Raw genomic sequence first — 20347 nt, forward strand, 5'->3', positions numbered from 1 at the left:
TGGACTAGCCTACTCATATCAGGAGGAGAATGAGTGACATATGGAGCAGAGCGACCCCAATCAACCTGCGGCGTGAAGAAGTGCCACCCCACCCAAGCTGTAAACTCATGAAAGGCAATATGGGCTTATTGCTATATGCCACTCACATTTGTGAAAATAGTTAACTGATTCAGTTACCAAAAGCCAATGCCTATGGAAAGATATAAGTTCTTATTTACTTGATTTATTTGCAGCAGCTGGTGCTGCTGACTATTCTCTTCTCGAAGTTCTCTGCTTTCTTGGCGTCCACTCTTTGGGTCGCCTCTGTATTCTCTTAGTGTTCAAGCATTTTTTTTTTTTTTTTTTTTTTGCCTGTCCTTTAAATATTGATGTTCTCCAAAATTCTGTCTCTGGATCAATCTGATGATATGTTGGTCCTCAACTGGAGGAGGAGGCAGGGAACATACTCCCTGGGTAGTTGTATCATAAGTTTTTTTTTTTTTTTTTTTACTTATATCCAAATCTTCTACTTCCATTGACACTACCTTAATTTACGTCCCTATCATCTCTTGCTCAGGTACTAAAATAATCTTTTTTATTGGCTCCCTCCCTCCACTCTCAAACCACCCTTCCATCTACATACAACTGCTTAAATGATCTTTTTGTAATGCAAATAGAACCTCATTTCTCCTCTGTGTAAAACCTTTCAATGGTTTGCTATTACCTCCAAGACAAAGTCCTAACCTCTCTCTTTGGATTACAAGGCCCTCGAATTTATGACCCCTACCTACATATTCACTTTCATCTTCTGATATCTTCTTCCTTTTTGAGCAATTCCATAATCGTCCACATGAGAATATAAATACTCTGAAAGGTTAAGTGACTTGCTCAATGTGACATAGCTAGTCAGTGAAAGAGTCATCATAAAAATGCAGGTTTCTGGACTCTCAATTCAGGTTTCATTTCAATTCAGTTAAAGAAGTTATGCATCCATATAAAGAAATTTAAGGAAAAGGATTAGGTTTATTTTAACTGAGCTTTGAAGAATATAAAACAATCTTGATGATTATAGCATGATGGGAAAATTATTATGTATAATAAAGTAAGGCATTTCTGAAAAAAAGATGGCAGAAAAATACATATTTTGTTTATTTTTGAAAATCACTAAACAATTTGGTCCCAAGAATGAATTAATGTTCTATAAATCCTTATTGGGAAAAGAGAAGCACAATTTCTTCCTTCCTTGTGTGAATTAAAACGACCTATAAAACCTCTTTATGGATTTATAATAGAAATGTTAAAATAGCTGTAAGAAAGCCATTTCAAAAGTAAAACCTCTCACCATTAACTTCAAGATTCATCTATTAAACCTCTGACACTACCAAACAACTCTGTTTCAGAAGGTAACACTCTATACAGGGCATGCTATTTAAGAAAATGGCCCTCATTTTCCAGCTTACTGAAAATGATTAATCTTTACAATAGCTTTGAAGACTACGTACCAACGTCGTTACTTTTTTGTCCTTTCAACAATGACTACAAGCTGAGAGCAGACTAGTAAATGTGTTATCGGCCAACCCATTAGAGTTCCATTATTTTCTGTCTTACATGGCTTCATGTAATGAATTTTTATAATTAAACTAATGGCATACAATATATTTTTCCCCTCTTTACTTTCAGGCCCCATTTCTCTTCCAGCTTCTTTGGAATAAGTTTTATACAAAAAGAAGGGAGGAGAGGTCTCCAAGTGCTTCGTTACCTTAATTTCATTATGACATTTTTGAAAGCATTCTCTTTATCTGGGCTCTCTCTTTAATTTGCTGACTTTATTAAAAGGCTTAAGCAATGTTGTAATTAACAAATCACCCAGCTACCCCAGGCATCTGAGAAAAGTCGGTTGAGAGGATGTGGAAGTAGATGGGTGGGAATGATTCCAGAAACAATGCCAGAGGACAGAACCCCAGAAAATGGCATTTTTTTAGCTCCTTTTCAGACCCCATGAGCATATTGTGGTAGACTGCATTATTGTTCTCAAATATTCAGTGCCTTTTCATGCCAGAAGATTATACATCGGCATCCCCATTGAACTCAGGAATGGCCATGTGACTGGTTTTGTCTACTTGTCATTTCCAGGCAGAAGGTTCAAGAACCACGTTCCTTGCCTCTATGATCATGAAAGGATGTACCAAGATGGAGATACCATCAGCCATGGTCTCCGCGTGACTAAGCTAAGTAGAACGCTCTCATCAGTCTATAATGAACATGTAACATGAGTAAAATATAGACTATTAAGCCTCTAGATTTGAGGTTGCTTATTACTGTAGCTTAGCCTATGCTGACTGACATACCTATTCAGATATGACCTTGTTTCACATAGAATAGGGCAATTCTAACACCTCCAGACAGTCCTGGACCAGGACCAGGGCTAGAATAAACTAGTATAATGACACATAAAGAACAGGTTCTCTTATTAATAAATAGGAAGCCATATAAATGTTGAGGAAATGTTTAGAACAACAATATCCCTGTTTTTCTGAGCTACAGGTAACATCTCAGAATATATTCTATGGGACAAAACCTGCCTATCTTGACCATAAAAGAAAATAGCTCCCTATCCATTGTGTGATGGAGGCTCCCATCTAGGTAGCAGTTATGTTCCACAGACATGGCTATTTTTTCATTTCTATAGCTGGCAAGCAGTTTCATGAAAGAGAAAAATGGAGACTATGTTTCTAAAACTGTGTTCATAAAACTTGAAAAAATAAGAAAAGATCTGTAGTCAATGACATGCAGATATACTTTTTAACATACCATAAAATTCTCCCACTTAAAGTGCATAATTTTCTGGTTTTTAATATATTCAGGGTTGTGCAACCATCATTATGATCTAATTTGAGAACATTTTATTTGCCCCCAATGAAACCCATACCAATTAACAGTCCCTTTCTATTGTCTATTCTCCTCCTCCTTCAGTCTTTACTGGATGTTTTATATGAATTATTGATACAATTTGGGGTCTTTTGTGACTGGATTCTATCACTTAGCATATTTTTGAGGTTCACCCATGTTACAGTGCATATCAGTATTTCATTTCTTTTTATTGCTAAATAATATTCCATTTTTGGATGTAGAGGACATTTTAAAATTTATTCATCAGCTGATGGACATTTGGGTTGGTTCTACTTTTTGCCTATTATAAATAATGCTGCTATGAACATCTGTATAAAGGTTTTCTGTGTACATGTATTTTCATTTCTGTTTGGCATACACCTGGGAGTAGAATGGTTTTGTCATATGGTAGCTTTATGTTTAATATTTCCAGCAGACTGGGAAGGGTAGCGGTGGGGGGAAAGGGGGGACGGTTAATGGGTAGTAAAATATATAATACAAAAATATAGTTTGATAGAATGAATAAGATCTAGTATTTGATAGCACAAGAGGATGACTACAGTCAAAAAATAAATTGTGCATTTAAAAATAACTGATTATTATTAGATTGTTTGTAACAGAAAAGATAATGGCTCGAAGTGAGGGATAGCCATGTACCCCGATGTGACTGTTACACACTGTATGCCTATGTCAAAATATCTCCTGTATCCCATAAATATATATACCTACTGTGTACCCACAAAAAATTAAAAATTAAAAAAATATTTCCAGTAACTTCCAAACTTTTTTCAAAGTTGTTTCACCATCTTACGTTTCCACCAGTAATGTGAAAATTCTAAGTATTCTCCATCTTGTCAACACTTGTTATTGTCTGTATTTTTTGTATTCGCCATCCTAGTGGGTAAAAGTACTATCTCACTGTGGTTTTCATTTGCATTTTTTTTTTTTTTTTTTTGAGACGGAGTCTCGCTCTGTCGCCCAGGCTGGAGTGCAGTGGCGCAATCTCGGCTCACTGCAAGCTCCGCCTCCCGGGTTCACGCCATTCTCCTGCCTCAGCCTCTCCGAGTAGCTGGGACTACAGGCGCCCGCCACCACGCCCGGCTAATTTTTTGTATTTTTTAGTAGAGACGGGGTTTCACCGTGGTCTCGATCTCCTGACGTCGTGATCCGCCCGCCTCGGCCTCCCAAAGTGCTGGGATTACAAGCGTGAAACACTGCGCCTGGCCTTCCATTTGCATTTTTTAAACAATCAATGATGTTAGCCATCTTTTCATGTGCTTATGGAGATCTGTACATCTACTTTGGAGAAATGCCTATTCAAACTGTTTCTCCACTTGTAATTAAGTCATTTATCCTTTTTGTTGTTGAATTATGACTTTTTATATATTCTTGATACAAGTATCTTTTCAAATATATGATTTACAAATATTTTTACCCATTCTGAGGATTGTCTTTTCCCTTTCTTTACAATATTGCTTGCAGTACAGAAGTTTTAATTTTGTTAAAGTCCAAATTGTGTATTTTTCGGTTACTTTTGCTTTTGGTGTCATATCTAAGAAAACATTGCACAATCCATTGTATTCCTACATTTTCTTAGAAGAGTTTTAAAGTTTTAGTTCCTATTAATATATTTAGCTGTATGATTCATTAAAAATATTTTGTTATTGTAAAGTTTATTTTACAAAAGTTTTTTTTTTGTTTGTTTTTTTTTTTTTGAGACGGAGTCTCGCTCTTTCACCCAGGCTGGAGTGCAGTGGCGCGATCTCGGCTCACTGCAGGCTCCGCCTCCCGGGGTTCACACCATTCTCCTGCCTCAGCCTCCCGCGTAGCTGGGACTACAGGCGCCTGCCACCTCGCCCGGCTAATTTTTTGTATTTTTTTTTAGTAGAGACGGGGTTTCACCGTGTTAGCCAGGATGGTCTCGATCTCCTGACCTCGTGATCCGCCCGCCTCGGCCTCCCAAAGTGCTGGGATTACAGGCGTGAGCCACTGCGCCCGGCCTACAAAAATTTTAAAACATTTTATTTTTAATTTTATTTTGCTTTGACAAATAATTATATACATTTATGGGGTACATGTATGTTTTGATATATGTATACATTGTGGAATGATTATATCAAGATATTTAACATATCTATCACCTCATATATTTATCATATTTTATAGCAAGAACATTTAGAATCTGTTATTTTAGCAACTTTGAAATATACAATATAATATTATTAACTATGGTCACCAGGTTGTGTCATAAAGTCTCAAAAACTTATTCCTCCTGACTAAAATTTTTATCCCTTTTGATCAACGTCTCCCCATTTTCCACCCCCAAATCCACAGCCTCTGGTAACCACCATTCTACTCTCTACTTCAATGAGTTTGACTTTTTTAGATTCCACCCATAAGTGAGATCATGCAGTATTTGACTTTCTGTGCCTGGCTTATTTCATTTAGCATAATGTCCTCCAGGGTCATCCATGTTGTCATAAACAAAAGGATATTCTTCTTTATTTAAGGCTGAATAATACTCCATTGTGTATATGTACCACATTTTCTTTATCCATGCATCCATTGATGGAAACTTAAGTTGATTCCATATCATGGCTTTTGTGACTAACGCTGCAATAAACACAGGAGTGAAGATATCTCTTTGACATACTGGTTTAAATTCTTTTGGATACATACCCAGAAGTGGGACTGCTGGATCCTATGGTAATTCTGTTTTCAGTTTTTTGAGGAGCTACCATACTGTTCTCCACAATGGTTGTACTAATATACATTCCCACCAATGATATACAAGTGTTACCTTTTTTCCATATCCTTGATCAACACTTGTTATCATTCTTCTCTTTTTATAACAGCCATTCTAACAGGTGTAAGGTGATATCTCATTGCAATTGTAATATGCATTTCCCCAGTGATTAGTGATGCTGAGCATTTTTCACAAACCCATTAGCTATCTGTATATCTTCTTTTGAGAAATGTTTAAGTGTTTTGCCCATTTTAATCAGGTTATTTGTTTTCTTTTATGATACATTTAAGCTAATTTTTGTGTATGGTGTGAGGTGGGGCCAAATTTCATTATTTTTCATGTGTATAACCAGTTATTCTAGCACCAGGTTGTGAAAGACTATTCTTTTTCCATTGAATTGTCTTGGTACCCTTGTCAAAAATCAGTTGACCATAAATGCAAAGGTTTACTTTCGAACTTTCAATTCTATTTCATTGATCTATATGTCTATTCACATTCTAGTACCACATTGTCTTAATAATTGTAGCTTTGCAGTAGTTTTTGAAATTGGAAAGTTAAGTTCTCCAATGTTGTTCTTTTTTCAAGGTTGTTTTGACTATTTTACATCCCTTGCATTTCAATAGAAATGGTAGGATCCACTTGTCAATTTCTGAAAAAAAAAGCCAGTTGTGATTTTGATAACGATTCCATAGAGTCTGTAGATCAATTGGGGGGATATTGATATCTTAATAATATTAAGTCTTTTGATATGATAACATGCGATATTTTTCTATTTTTTGATCTTTAATTTCTTTCAACAATGCTTCGTATTCTTCAGTATACAAGTCTTGCATCTCTTTTATTCCTAAGTTTTTAACATTTTTTGAATGCATTGTAAATATTTTCTTAATTTCACTTTTAGATTATTCATTTTTAATGTATAAAATAATTCATTTTGTATATTGATCTTGTATCCTACAAATTTGCTGAATTATTTTATTATTTCTAATATTTTTTCATTGATTCTTTAGAATTTTCTAATTACAAGGTCATGTTGTCTGCAAGTAGAGATAATTTTACTTATTCCTTTCTAATCTGGATGTCTTCTATTTATTTTTCTTGCCTAATTTCCCTGGCCTGAACTTCCAGTGCAATACTGAATAGAAGTGGTGAGACCAGGCATCCTTCACATTTTCCTGATCTTAGGGGAAAGCATTTGGTGTTTCACAATAACATCAGCTGTGGAATTTTTGTAGTTGCCTTTTATCAGGTTGAGGAAATCCTCTTCTGTATTAGTTTCCTAGGGCTTCTGTAATTAAGTGTCACAATTTGCGTAGCTGGGTAGACAAAACTCATTGTCTCAGACTTCTGGAGGCTAGATCCAAAATCAAGATTCCAACAGGCCATACTCCTGCTAAAGCCTGTAGGGGAGAATTTTTCCTTGCCTCTTCCTTGCTTCTCATGATGGCTGTTAATCATTAGTTTTACTTGTTTTGCAACTGTAGCACTTTAATCTCTACCTGTAACATCACATGGTGTTTTTCCCGTGGTCAGTGCCTTTATGTGGCATTCTTCTCTCTGTGTATGCCTCTTTTCCTCTTCTTATAAAAATACCATCTTAACTTGACTGCATCTGCAAAGACTCTATTTCTACATAAGGTCACATTTGCAGGTACCTGGGCTCAGGCTTTTAGTATGCCTTTTGGGAGCAGGGGACACTATTCAATCCACAATACCTTCTATTCTTTTTTTTTTTTTTTTTTTTTTTTTTTAGAGGGAGTCTCGCTCTTTCAACCAGGCCGGACTGCGGTGGCGCTGTCTTGGCTCACAGCAAGCTCTGCCTCCAGGGTTCATGCCATTCTCCTGCCTCAGCCTCCCAAGTAGCTGGGACTACAGGTGCCCGCCACTGAGCCCAGCTAATTTTTTGTATTTTTAGTAGAGACGGGGTTTCACCATGTTAGCCAGGCTGGTCTCGATCTCCTGACCTCATGATCTGCCTGCCTCGGCCTCCCAAAGTGCTGGGATTACAGGCGTGAGCCACTGCGCCTGGCCAATACCTTCTACTCTTCATTTGCTAAGTGTTCTTTATTTTTCAAGCTTGAAAGGGTTTTGTACTTTGTCACATGAATTTTCTATATTTATTGTGATGACCATATGATTTTTGTCCTTTATTCTATTGATATGTTTTAATACATTGATTAAATTTTGGATGTTAAACCAACCTTACATTCCTGGGATAAATCTTACCTGGTTATGGTAGCAATCATGTTAATACGTTGTTGTATTAGGTTTGATAATTTTTTGAGGCTTTTCAAGTCTATATTCGTAAGGCATATTGCGCTGTAGCTTGTTTTCTTGTGATATCTTTGTCTGGTTAGGAAGTGTTCCTTTCTCTTCTATTTTTTTGGAAGAGTTGTTTATATGTTTGGTAGAACTCATCATCAGGGAAGACTTCTGGGCCGGAGCCTTTCATTGGGGGAAGTTTTTAACACTAATTCAATTTCTTGTTATAGGTCTATCCAGGTTATCTATTTGTTTAGTTGTTCATAATATCCTCTTTTAATTCTTTTTGTTTCTGTAATGTTGGTAGTAATGCATCCTCTTTTTCTCTAATATTAGTAATTTGAACATTTCTTTCTTAACCAATCTGCTAAAACTTTGTCAATTTTGTTGACCTTTTCAAATAACTAAATTTCTAGATTTTGGGTTTGTTGATTTTTTCTATTATATTTTCTTCCTCTATCTGATTTTTTTCACACTAATTGTTATTACTTCCTGCTGCTTACTGTAGATTTACTTTTCTCTTCTTTTTCTAATTTCTTAAGGTAGAAGTTAGGCTATTGATTTCAGATCTTTTTCCTTTTTAAATATAGGTATTTATAGTTACGGATTTCACTCTAAGCACTGCTTCAGCCTCCTCCCATAAGTTTTGGTATGTTGTATTTTTATTTCCATTTATCTCAAGATATTTTTGTATTTTTTTATTTCTTCTTTGGCCCATTGGCTATTTAAGAGTGTGTTGTATAATTTTCTCATATTTATGAACTCCCAAATTTACTTCTGTTACTGATTTTTAATTTTACTCCATTATGGTCATAAAATCTGCACTGTATGATTTTAATCCCTTTGAACGTAGTGAGACTTATTTTATGACCTAGCATATGGCCTATCCTAGAGAATATTTCGTGTACAGTTGAAAAGAATGAGTATTCTGCTATTATTGGATGAAATGTTATATAGATACCTGTTAGGTCTTGTAAGTTTATAGTCTTTATAGCCTTTTTCAAGTGTCTATTTCCTTGTTAATTTACCTAGTTCTTTTACCTGTTATTAAAAGTGAGATGTTGAAGTCTCCAACTATTTTTGTTGAATTACCTAATTCTCCTTTCAATTCAGTCAGTTTTTGCTTTCTGTATTTCCTTAATTTTTTTCTTTCTTTTCTTTGTATTGGATTATCCCATTTACCTGTTTTCAAGTTTGCTGATTCTCTCTTTTGCCCGCTTGAATCTGATGTCAAGTGAAAATTTAATTTCGGTTATTATGTTTTCCAACTCCAGATATTCCACTGAGTTCTTATTTACAATTTCTATCTCTTTATTGATATTCTCTATTTGTTAAGACAAGCACATGGGCTTCTAGATCCCGCAAGAACATGCCAGAGGTTGCCAAAATCCTCTATGGACATCTCATTCTCCAGAGCTTCATTGGAAGGTTTTCTCCAGACCTGTGTTTATCTCAACTAGCATCACAGCCTTAGGAACCTGTTATGTTAAAGAACTGCTGCTGATTGGTTTGGACCAATACCCTGGAGCTAGGGCTTTTCCTAGAAAGTTATCTCTAAGTCGGGCCAAATAAAGGCAAGGCCATGTATATAGTTTTATTCCAGGGAGCTGCAAGATAGGTCAAATAGTGGCAAGGCTCTTGGAATAAAATTGGCCTTTTTGAAGAATTCCAATCCTGGTCTACACTCTCTGGTGGCTAAAAGGCTGCTAGTTTTCACAGTTACTATGGTGCAAGGCTACTGATTTTCAAGGCTACTGTGGAGCTGGGAGAAAGTGATGGGAAAGGCCAACTTAAAAAGCCTCAAACTTTGCCATTTTTATTGAGGGTCAGCATTTCAAAAATCGTTGCCAGTCTTTGGTTAATTCCCAGGGCTCAGAAAAGGAGATTTGGGGCCAGGCGTGTTGGCTCATGCCTGTATCCCAGCACTTTGGGGGGCTGAAGTAGGCGGATCACTCGAGGTCAGGAGTTTGAGAGCAGCCTGGCCAACATAGTGAAACCCTGTCTCTACTAAAAACACAAGAAATAGTTGGGTGTGGTGGAGCGTGCCTGTAGTTCCATCTACTTGCGACGCTGAGAGACTCACTTGATCACAGGAGGTGGAGGTTGCAGTAAGCCAAGATCATGCCACTGCACTCCAGCCTGGGTGACAGAGTAAGACTCCATCTCAAAAAAAGAAAAAAAAGAAGGAAAAGAAAAAAAAAAGATGATTTTGAAAATTTTTTGAGGAGCAGATTTACAGAGTTACCACATTATATTTTCAAGCATGGGATAAGTTAAATTGTGAAAAGCAAACTAGAGAAAGTATGGTACAATCAAAGCATATAGTTATTCAAGGCTTGGTGATTCTGCATTAAATATTTATATAATAGTTACCTGGGGAAACTAGCCCATTACTACCTGTGTTCTATCAGCAATGTAGAGAGCACTCTGTTTGTATGCTTTGACACGTTTAATAGTTTCATGCATACTTTAAGAGGAAAAGTACTATTGGGTTATTGATCTTTTCTCTTCAATCACATAGAAGCTTTAGGGGAGAACAAAAGGGAATAAAGAAAATACATGAAGAAATGGGAAGTCCTGGCAAGAAGATTTCTAATAATGTTTTTCATTATTGTACCAGAAACTCAAACCTCAGACTACTAGTGTGGGTCAATTTGCTGATTTAATTTTGTACAACTCCAAAAAATACACAAAATATATAAAAGAAAAATTCAGTTTCCACTACTGTACATATTTTTATGGTGGATGAGATATATGATGCCATCGATCCTTCCACAGATAACTAAAAATGTAAGGCACTACTTCCATATTTGAAAAATTTCTCCCTTTTTAGTAAAATAATTTGAGACACTCGAATAGCTGCCTTCATTACTATATACAGTAAGTTCAACTTTTAAAATTAATTATGTGATTATAGAATATCTGTGTTTCAAGTTTCCTAAAGAATGCCTTCAAAAACACAGAGATTTTGCAGCCTTGGAAATATTTATTTAATAATTTGAAAAGTATGGAATTTCTTGCTTCAGATAGCTTTAAATATTATATAGCCAAATCAGCCAGGCTCAAACAAGATTTCACTTCTCTATTGAATTCATGTACTCTTAGCTCAGCCAAGCACAAAACAGCTAATGCTGTCACGTTTGAGAAGCTTTTATGCTGAATTTGACACAAAAGCAATCACAAAGCCGACAAAAAGGGGATTTCTCTTTCAAAAACCGACAGGGAAAAAAAATAAGTGAAAACTCTGAGCCTGGGAAAATCTCTCTTGACACTGGAAAAGAAAGTTTAAAACGATCAAGAAATAATTTTTCCAAAGAATCCATTGCCAAGTTTGGACCAATCTTAAAAGCCTAGGGAACAGGTTATGAACTCAACCAAGAATCCGCCAAATGAAATAAATCCTATGATGATCACTGTTGGCAGTTTTAGGTGCCAATGGCATACTATTTTTGCCTCTTGTGAAAGTTCTAAATGACATCATCTCTCATAGGATTCTGTCATAGCCTATTGGCAAAGATTTTGATTAGAATGAAAATCTTGTCTGTTTTTGCCTAACATCTGTCTATCTCAAAAGAACTTTATTGTTGTACCAGGTCCATAGAGAAGATAAAATTAAACCATGAAGCCATGTGGCTAACAAAATTAACTACTTTCTAACTTCATGTTTTTGTTTTAGAAAAAATTAAGGGTGAAAGAAAGCAATTATCAATATGTTATGGCCATCTCTTAATGGCCTGCTAATTAATTGCTGATACTCTATGCCATCTGCATTCTGTTTTTTCACCAAATCAAGACTCTTCTGTTGCTGTTTCTTTCCACTCAGACCACACTTTCAAGATAAGCTTTTTCCACATGACATCTCCGATTTTACTTCTGTTTTGTGAATCGGTTGTTATTGTCCCCATTTATTCTCCTTATTTATTTATTTTTGAGACAGAGTCTTGCTCTGTCACCCAGGCTGGAGTGCAGTGGCGTGATCTTGGCTCACTGCAACCTCCGCCTCCCAGGTTCAAGTGATTCCCCTGCCCCAGCCTCCCGAGTAGCTTGGACTACAGGCATGCACCACCACGCCTGGCTAGTTTTTGTATTTTTAGTAGAGACAGGGTTTCACCATGTTGGTCAGGCCGGTCTCAAACTCCTGATCTCGTGATCTGCCCGCCTCGGCCTCCCAAAGTGCTGGGATTACAGGTATGAGCCACCGCGCCCGGCCTCTCCACTCTTTCTTTCTAAATAAGGGGAGGAGTTTTTTCTAAATGTCAGACCAGCAAGGACATACAGATGGAAATTAATGAAATAATATAAAGAAGTTAAAATAATTATTAAAAGATGTTTAACAACATTGATACATATTTATGCAATAATACTAAGTTTACAAATCAGAATTTAAAATTTAATTTACATTATGTAGACAATTAAAATATATGTAGATAAGAACTAGAAGAGATTGTCAATAAAGATTAGCAATTATGAATCATTCATGTATCAAGACTTTCGGTAATTTTCTTTTTAGGTGCAGGTATGGTGACTGGCTCAAATTTTAAGAGTTATAACAGTGTTGGTGGTTGGGTTTGAAACATTTCATTCTTGCTCAGTAGTGAGAGTTAGTGTAGTCATCACTGAGGTGCTGCAAAGGAGGCTGGCTGCTGTCATCACAGCTCTCCAAGGCTGTGGACATAGCTTTGTGATTGCCTTGTGAGGCTCACAGGCTCTCTTGTTAATCCTAGGCACACAGACTCAGAAAGAACTTAGGGAGCAAGGGAGTGTTGCTTTAGCCATTTAATGTCTCCTCCTGTCTATTTTCACACTTTTTTCCTAAAAGAAAATTTTAAGTAATAAGCCAGCTAATATCATTTAGTAGTGATGACACATTTGATATAAAGACCAGATAACCATTTTATTTGCTCCCTACCTTTTAGAAGAATTAAACATTGTCGTTTCATTAAAAATGAAAAGCAGTTTGCAATTATTGTTTTATTTTTTCATCAAAGAATATAATATGAAATTTTTTTCCCAGTATACTATTTCATTGCTTTCATTTTCTACCTGTTGGTTTATCAGTAATGTAATGTAATCTTATTAGTCAATTAATAATTACGTGAGTCTTTTTCGGATTCTTATGAGGCTTTCTTGCTTTGTCTTAGCCACGAAGACAGTTGTGATGTCATCTACAAGAGTAATTGCTATGCATTCACATCACAACTCTATTACTTTCAAAAGAAGATTCTGAACTTCTCTAGCCTTCAGTTTCCTTCTCTGCAAACTAAGAATAATCGGAGTACTTTTCAAAGAGTATTTTTGAAAGCAGGAAATAAATCAATATATATAAAGTGACTAGCATACTTTTTGACACACAGCAAGCATTCACTAAAAGTTATTATTAACATTAGGATTACTTTAATTTTAGCATAATCATTCAAGAAATGGATGAAAAAATTACAGCTTTGGCCTTCTTTATCTGTATCGTGAACTTACATTGAATCTGCAGTAATATATAACATTAAATTCCTAAACACAGAATACAAACAAAAAATGTCAATCTCTATAGATAGTGGCTGAGCCATTTTTATGATGTAGTTTTAGACCATTCCAAAGCGTTTTTTTTTTTAATTTCAAAAGTTTGACAAAGGATAGCAATTATAATACAATTCTGGTTTTATTTTAGGTGATTAAAACATCTTACACGTTTTGACAATGCAATTGTTTTGTTTTCTACTTTCATATTTCCTTCTGCAGATATTTTTGTCTCTTATTTAAAGCTACTTGCTCTTCTAAGAGCAATTAAACCCTAATCATTCTTACCATCACTTTAGGATTTTCTTAGGTTAAATTTATTTCTCATTTGCCAACTACCAGAGTCCTCTTGCCCTAGTCAAATCTATCACTGTATGCCTCTTATCTCTCCTTCTTCTCGTCTAACTCAAGGATCCAGTCCAAACTTCGTATTTTCTGCTTATACCTTCTTACCAATTAACTACTTTGGTTTGTGATCCAATAGATTCATAGTATCCTAAACTTACAGAGAAGAAAAAGAAGTAGCATAACATGCTGACTACCTCATGAATATGACTAGAGCTTTCAAGAATAACCACATGATTCTATATATTACATAGTCAGACCAGGAATTAGGAAAAAGACCATTGGAGATTCCTAATTCATCTATGCTCATCCATTGATAAAACTATTAGTGGTAACATGTGTCTCTTGAAAGAATTTTTATTCACCTAGATTTTGACTCCAACAGAGCTAACGATAAGACTGTAAAATTCTATGTGGCTTTCTAACACTCTCATCATATAAACTAAAACCCTGTCCTCATAGCAGCTCAGGTCCCTTTGATAAAATAGCTATGACCGAGATTGGCTAAAAGCTCACTAATTCCATTAACTCTTCGTGAAATTAAATCAAGAACAAGTTCTGTGTGATGGGACGTGGTGAAAGTGATATACGTAATTTCCAGGACTGGCCATAAAACACCATGGATTGACTGACCACATTTCTCTCTTCCTTTTCTGCAGTGGCTTTTGGCAGTGTGTTTAAAATGACAGTGTCACAAAATTGGAAAAGTCTGGGTTTTCAAGTGACCATCTTGGGGGACAGCTCCTAAGAATGGCTTGTCAACCTCTACTGGACTATGATATAACCAAGAAAGCGGTCTTTATTGTATTAAGCTATTGAGATTTCGGAGTTCATTTCTTACTATAGCTTAGCATAGTCTAACCTGACTTGGATGAAATGGCCTCCATTTCATCCAAGAAGACTATATGGTCTCCTTCTTAGATGGCATAACCAATTTAAGAATCAGATACTGGTTTAGCAAAAGGCCTTTTCTGTCAGATAAAGTATCTATAGAGGGTTTTGATCAAGTACCCAATCTGATCAACCTCCTACCATGTTACTTCCTTGCTCAAAATACCCTAAAGCTTAACCAGTGTTTAACATTTAAGGGCTTTTCAAATTGACCAGTAAATACTAAGTTTGAAGGGATTAAACACGTGCAAAGCACTATGCATGCTGCTTGATAAAACATAGTTATTAAGCAATTTTCTTCCTTTTCCTTTGTAATTTATCTTGAGGAATTATAGACTACTAAGCAGACAGATATTTGAGGAGATTTCAGAGGAAAGAGAAAGAAGGGAAGAATGAGCTGGGCAGGAGGTAAGAAAGAGAATGGGGGGAGAAAGTGAGAGTACTCCTTATTCCTGCCCAATCCTGATACCCATCCACCCCCGTTTCTTGATCCAGGGCCTCCAAATAAGATATGAAAGCGTAGACCTGCTACTTTTTCTAGGAAGGAATTCAGCCCGAATGGTTGACTTCATGCAACTACATAAGTACGTATACCAATTTTGAAGTGATCTTAAAGATGGTGCAACAGAAAACCAGCCCACTATAACCAGATTACTACACAAAATTAACTTTAAGATTGATATTAGCTGTCAATTTTCCTCTATTCTCTACCTTGACTCAAAAGTCTACTGGCTAGGCATGGTAACTCATGCCTGTAATCCTAGTGCTTTGGGAGGCCAAGGCAGGAGAACTGCTTGAGGCCAAGAGTTCAAGAGCCGATCTCAACAGAAAAAAAAAAAAAATTTTTTTTTTTTTTTTTTTTTTTTTGAGACGGAGTCTCGCTCTGTCGCCCAGGCTGGAGTGCAGTGGCGCAATCTCGGCTCACTGCAAGCTCCGCCTCCCGGGTTCACGCCATTCTCCTGCCTCAGCCTCTCCGAGTAGCTGGGACTACAGGCGCCCGCCACCACGCCCGGCTAATTTTTTGTATTTTTAGTAGAGACGGGGTTTCACCGTGGTCTCGATCTCCTGACCTCGTGATCCGCCCGCCTCGGCCTCCCAAAGTGCTGGGATTACAAGCGTGAGCCACCGCGCCCGGCAATTTTTTTTAAATTAGCCAGGCATGGTGGTACACCACCGTAGTCCCAGCTACTAGGGAGGCTGAGGCGGGAGGATTGCTTGAACCCCAGAGTTCAAGGCTCAGTGAGCTATGATTGTGCCACTGCACTTTAGCCTGGGTGACGATGAGACTCTGTCTCTAAGAAAATAAATATAAAAAGTCTACTGTTCATTTCAGCTTTAATATGATTTTCTGTTAATAAATTTACATTAAACATCATTAAATTACAATCCATAGTATAATTTTATCAAGTATAACCAGTATTTTATTTTAAAAAGGTATCTTTGATACTAACCTTGGTTTCTGTGATTTTCTTGTGGATTGCATCTATTGTATAGGGACCCTCCTTCCATGACTCAAGCTTGGCTCTGGCCTGTCCTAAGACCTGCTCAGCTTCTTCCTTAGCTTCCAGCCATTGTGTTGAATCCTTTAACATTTCATTCAACTGTTGCCTCCGGTTCTGAAGGTGTTCTTGTACTTCATCCCACTGATTCTGAATTCTTTCAACTGGAATAAAAGGAAAAATAAATATGTAGTAGTAAATGCCAGTCTGGAGAAGACATTTTAAATGTAACTTCCAAACATTATCTCACATTTATGTTGCTTATTTAAAAAATTATTCATTGTGTTATGGCTAGGATGATGAACAACAGGATTCTTTACTTTTTTGATGGCAAATATCAGTTTCTGTTAAATTATTTTCCTGAAGGTGATATAGAACATCAACATACATATAAAATTTTAACTCAATTCTTGATCCCTAGAACCAAATATGAATCATCTTTTAGAAAAGTACTACAGCAGAATATCCATATCCCCTTATCCATGCCACTTCAGCACCCATCAGCCTGATTTCCCAGCGCCAGCATTTCATTGCCTGAAGGCTTTCTGTTGCCACAGGAGTTTGCTTTGCCATCCATGCGGCAGGATAGACATACCAGGCAATTGATGCCTCCCCTTCAGCTCCCAGAGGCAGCCTGTATATAATGACTAATTGTAGGAATTGGGATATTGTTACACTAGCTCCCTTGATGCTAGGGGAGATAACTCTGAGGCATGTATTTTACATGGGTTCCAGAGTTTCCCAAGGGATAAAGCTCCAGTGACCCACAACAGCAGCTGCCTTGATAATGCACCACTCTTTACTGGCTGCCTTGCCTCACCTATCTCATTTTTCCACTCTTCTACTGATTTATTTACCTCCCAAATAAATCACTTGCTCTTAAAACCTTTTCCAAGGGTCTTCTTCTGAGTGAACCCAAGGGAAGATAAGTGTATTAGAAACTTCCTCTTCTTTTTCTTTCTTTCTTTCTTTTTTTTTTTTTTTTTTTGATGGAGTTTTGCTCTTGTAACCCAGGCTGGAGTGCAACGGTGCAATCTCGGCTCACTGCAACCTCCGCCTCCCAGGTTCAAGCTATCCTCCTGTCTCAGCCTCCCAAGTAGCAGGAACTACAGGCACGTGCCATCATGCCCAGCTAATTTTTTTTTTGTATTTTTAATAGAGACAGGGTTTCACCATGTTGGCCGGGCTGGTCTCAAACTCCTGACCTCAAGTGATCCTCCTGCCTTGGCCTCCCAAAGTGCTGGGATTACAGACGTGAGCCACCACGCCCGGCCAACTTCTTTTAACAATACCGAAGAATTCACACCGGGTACGTAAGACTGCTTATATTGAGGCTATCATTGGTATCATTGGAAGTCCAAGAGGGAGGTACTGTATAGATTCTACTCTGAAATACGTTCTTTTCGAATATTAAAATAAACAGGACTACATTATTTTTTCTATACAACTTCTCTAAGCTGGTTTTATGAAATAAAAATAATACAGAAAACAAGTAATAAAACCGCCATCTACTTTATCCCTTAAGCATGAAACCTGATAGACATTCTAGATTCTTTCCTAAGCGTCACCCGACACCTCATATAATTAGTTACAAATTTCTCTCATATATAACTTCTTTCCTCTTTCTATTGGCACTGCAAACCTCTATCACTTTTTGCCCTCACATCCATAAGAGGCTCTATATCATCCTCCCAGACTCAAATCTCTGTTTTAGAATGTAAATTCTACCCGATAGAAAGATTAAAACTAACATAAATCTGATCACTGCACTCCCTCTTATAAAACCCTTCAACCCTTCAATGTTTCTCCACTGTCTTCTGGAATATCTTAGCTGGACATACATGTTCTTCTGTGACCTTGCGTAGATAATCTGAGAGGTTTATCTATAAAGCAACAAATCACAAGATAAACAGGGTATAAGAAACCATCACAGATAATACAAGAACCTTGCAGCGGTAGCGCTGTTACTACATCTAGGCCCAAGGAATGAGGGGTGGGAAAAGTGGCCAGAAGCAGAGAATTGTAATGAGAAACCACTTTGAGAAGAGCAATAACCTTTTGTCAAGGGACATAGTCAGCCTGTGGCAACCTCAAAGGGAGGGAATTAGGAGAATAAATATCTTGACCTCACTTTACCTCCTGTCTTCAATTTCCTTCTAGGGCTCTTGGGCCTAAACCAACTGGAAGCCAAAGGGCATGGGAGCCCAGTGATGACACAGGTCAGCCTCCCAGAATAAAGAGCAAGGGAGAGAAGGTCAAAGAATGGCTACAGATGGACAAACAAAATGTATATGGCACAGGACTATAAAACTATGCTTCTTATTTTGTTATGTAAGTAAAGTCCTTTTTAATTAACCCTGTTGCCTCCACAAAGTTATGTGTAGTTATAAGTTAAAGAAATACTTGAGATGGCCAGGTGTGGTGGCTCACACCTGTAATCCCAGCACTCTGGGAGGCCAAAGCAGGTGGATCACGAGGTCAGGAGTTCGAGACCAGCCTGACCAACATGGTGAAACCCAGTCTCTACTAAAAATACAAAAATTAGCATACGCCTGTAATCCCAGCTACTCAGGAGGCTGAGGCAGGGGAATCACTTGAACCCGGGAGGCAGAGGTTGCAGTGAGCTGAGATCATGCCGCTGCGCTCCAGCCTGGGTGACAGAGCAAGACTCCATCTCAAAAATAAATAAATAAAAAAAATACTTGAGATATTTTGTAAAAAAGCATCAGGACTAGATAGACCCCACAAAACTAGTGATTGTGACATGAAATCAAAAATATAGTCCCCAGAATAATTAAAACTGAGTAAGTGGCACACATTACAGACTACTATTTTATTTTATTTTTTATCAGGTTTATTTCTGTTTGGGTGTTTGCTATGTATTGCAAAACCAGTCGACACATTATATTGCAACTTCAGTTAACATGTCAACCTCTGTTTAACCGTAAGTCTCTCTCTAATCTTTGAACGCCGTTGTTTTCTGTGTCTCATTGCTGTTGCTCCACTAGGTAGTGGAACAGCTTTCATAGTTGAGGCCTTGTAATTGTTTAGTCTTCTAATTAATCTTTGGTTTATAAAATTAATGGTGTAAATGCTCTTACAAGAAAGCCGTATAAAGTGTAAATGAAAATGTCTTTAAGTGTTCTGAAATAGTCTGTGGATATTCCAATTACAAACCGTTTTTCAACTTATCATAGCAGGCTACTTTAGTACACATACTTGGGACCTTTTTCTCATACCCTACTGTTATGTACCATGTGTATTTGAAAATAATAAAATTGACATTCCTTAAAAATAGTCTCTGATTCCAATTTGCCTTCACTTTCATTAGTCTTAATTACTAACATTTTACTATGCTAGCAAAATTTTTTAGAATGCCTAGTGGTTTTCACATAAACATAGCAAGCTGTTTTGATTCATATTTTGTACATCCTATAGTTCATTTCGATAGGAAAAACAGTCTATATTTTTAAAAGGTCATCTCTAGATATTAGGAAAAGATAAAGCAGTTCTTCCTATTATGTGGGAAGATAATTTTAATCGTGGAAAAAGAAGGAAACTTTTATAACCCGAACCATTATTTCAGGCAAACATGGCATTTGAATGCTTGCTCAATAATAGAAGGCTTTCAGCAAAAAAGTGGTCATATGTGTGTTATGTAGCAAGTTAAAATGGCTCCTTGGGGTGTGCATCCCACTGAGAGTATGCTTTTTCACCCTTGACCTTCAACTGTACATTATCTTAATTTATTAGTTAATTAAAAATATTTATAGGCTAGAGACTCAGTCAATAATCCATCTATCCCTCCATGCATCCCTACACATCCATCCATCCATCCATCTAGCCAGCTAGTTTCTATTTTATTTACCATCTGTTAGACACAAGCCATTATGATAAGAACTTGGGAAACAAAAGGGTTTAAGACAGATTCAAACAGGCTTCTGGTTTGGGTGCCTGTTAGATAGTGGTGGTGTTCACTATCTATCTGAAGAATGCAGAATGAGCATGGAGAAGATAGTGAGTTCAATTTTGGACCTATTCAGTAGGAGGTTGTGAGGATCATACACATAAAACTATCATTTGAGTCAGGAGGACTGAAGGATCTACAGCATAGCTGTGTATTTTGGGAGAGACCGAAATCTGGGATTGGCCACCAGTACAGAGAAATAAAAAGCAAAGCCTCAAATGCTGGGGCTGGGAATGGACTCCTGGAAAATACAACGTA

At 37.0% G+C, this 20347-nt stretch overlaps 1 protein-coding gene across 4 annotated transcripts in view; it reads right to left on the minus strand.

Annotated features, from left to right (window-relative positions):
- The window catches only part of DMD (dystrophin), a 2284432-nt gene that overhangs the window by 563815 nt on the left and 1700270 nt on the right, over positions 1-20347 (minus strand). For all 4 annotated transcript variants that reach the window (XM_063634262.1, XM_063634265.1, XM_063634264.1 and 1 more), the window contains exon 53: positions 16075-16286. In XM_063634262.1, coding sequence (XP_063490332.1) covers positions 16075-16286 — 212 coding nt within the window. The remainder of the gene's footprint in view (positions 1-16074; positions 16287-20347) is intronic.

The sequence above is a fragment of the Symphalangus syndactylus genome, chromosome X, assembly GCF_028878055.3.
Source record: "Symphalangus syndactylus isolate Jambi chromosome X, NHGRI_mSymSyn1-v2.1_pri, whole genome shotgun sequence".
NCBI lineage: Eukaryota > Metazoa > Chordata > Mammalia > Primates > Hylobatidae > Symphalangus > Symphalangus syndactylus.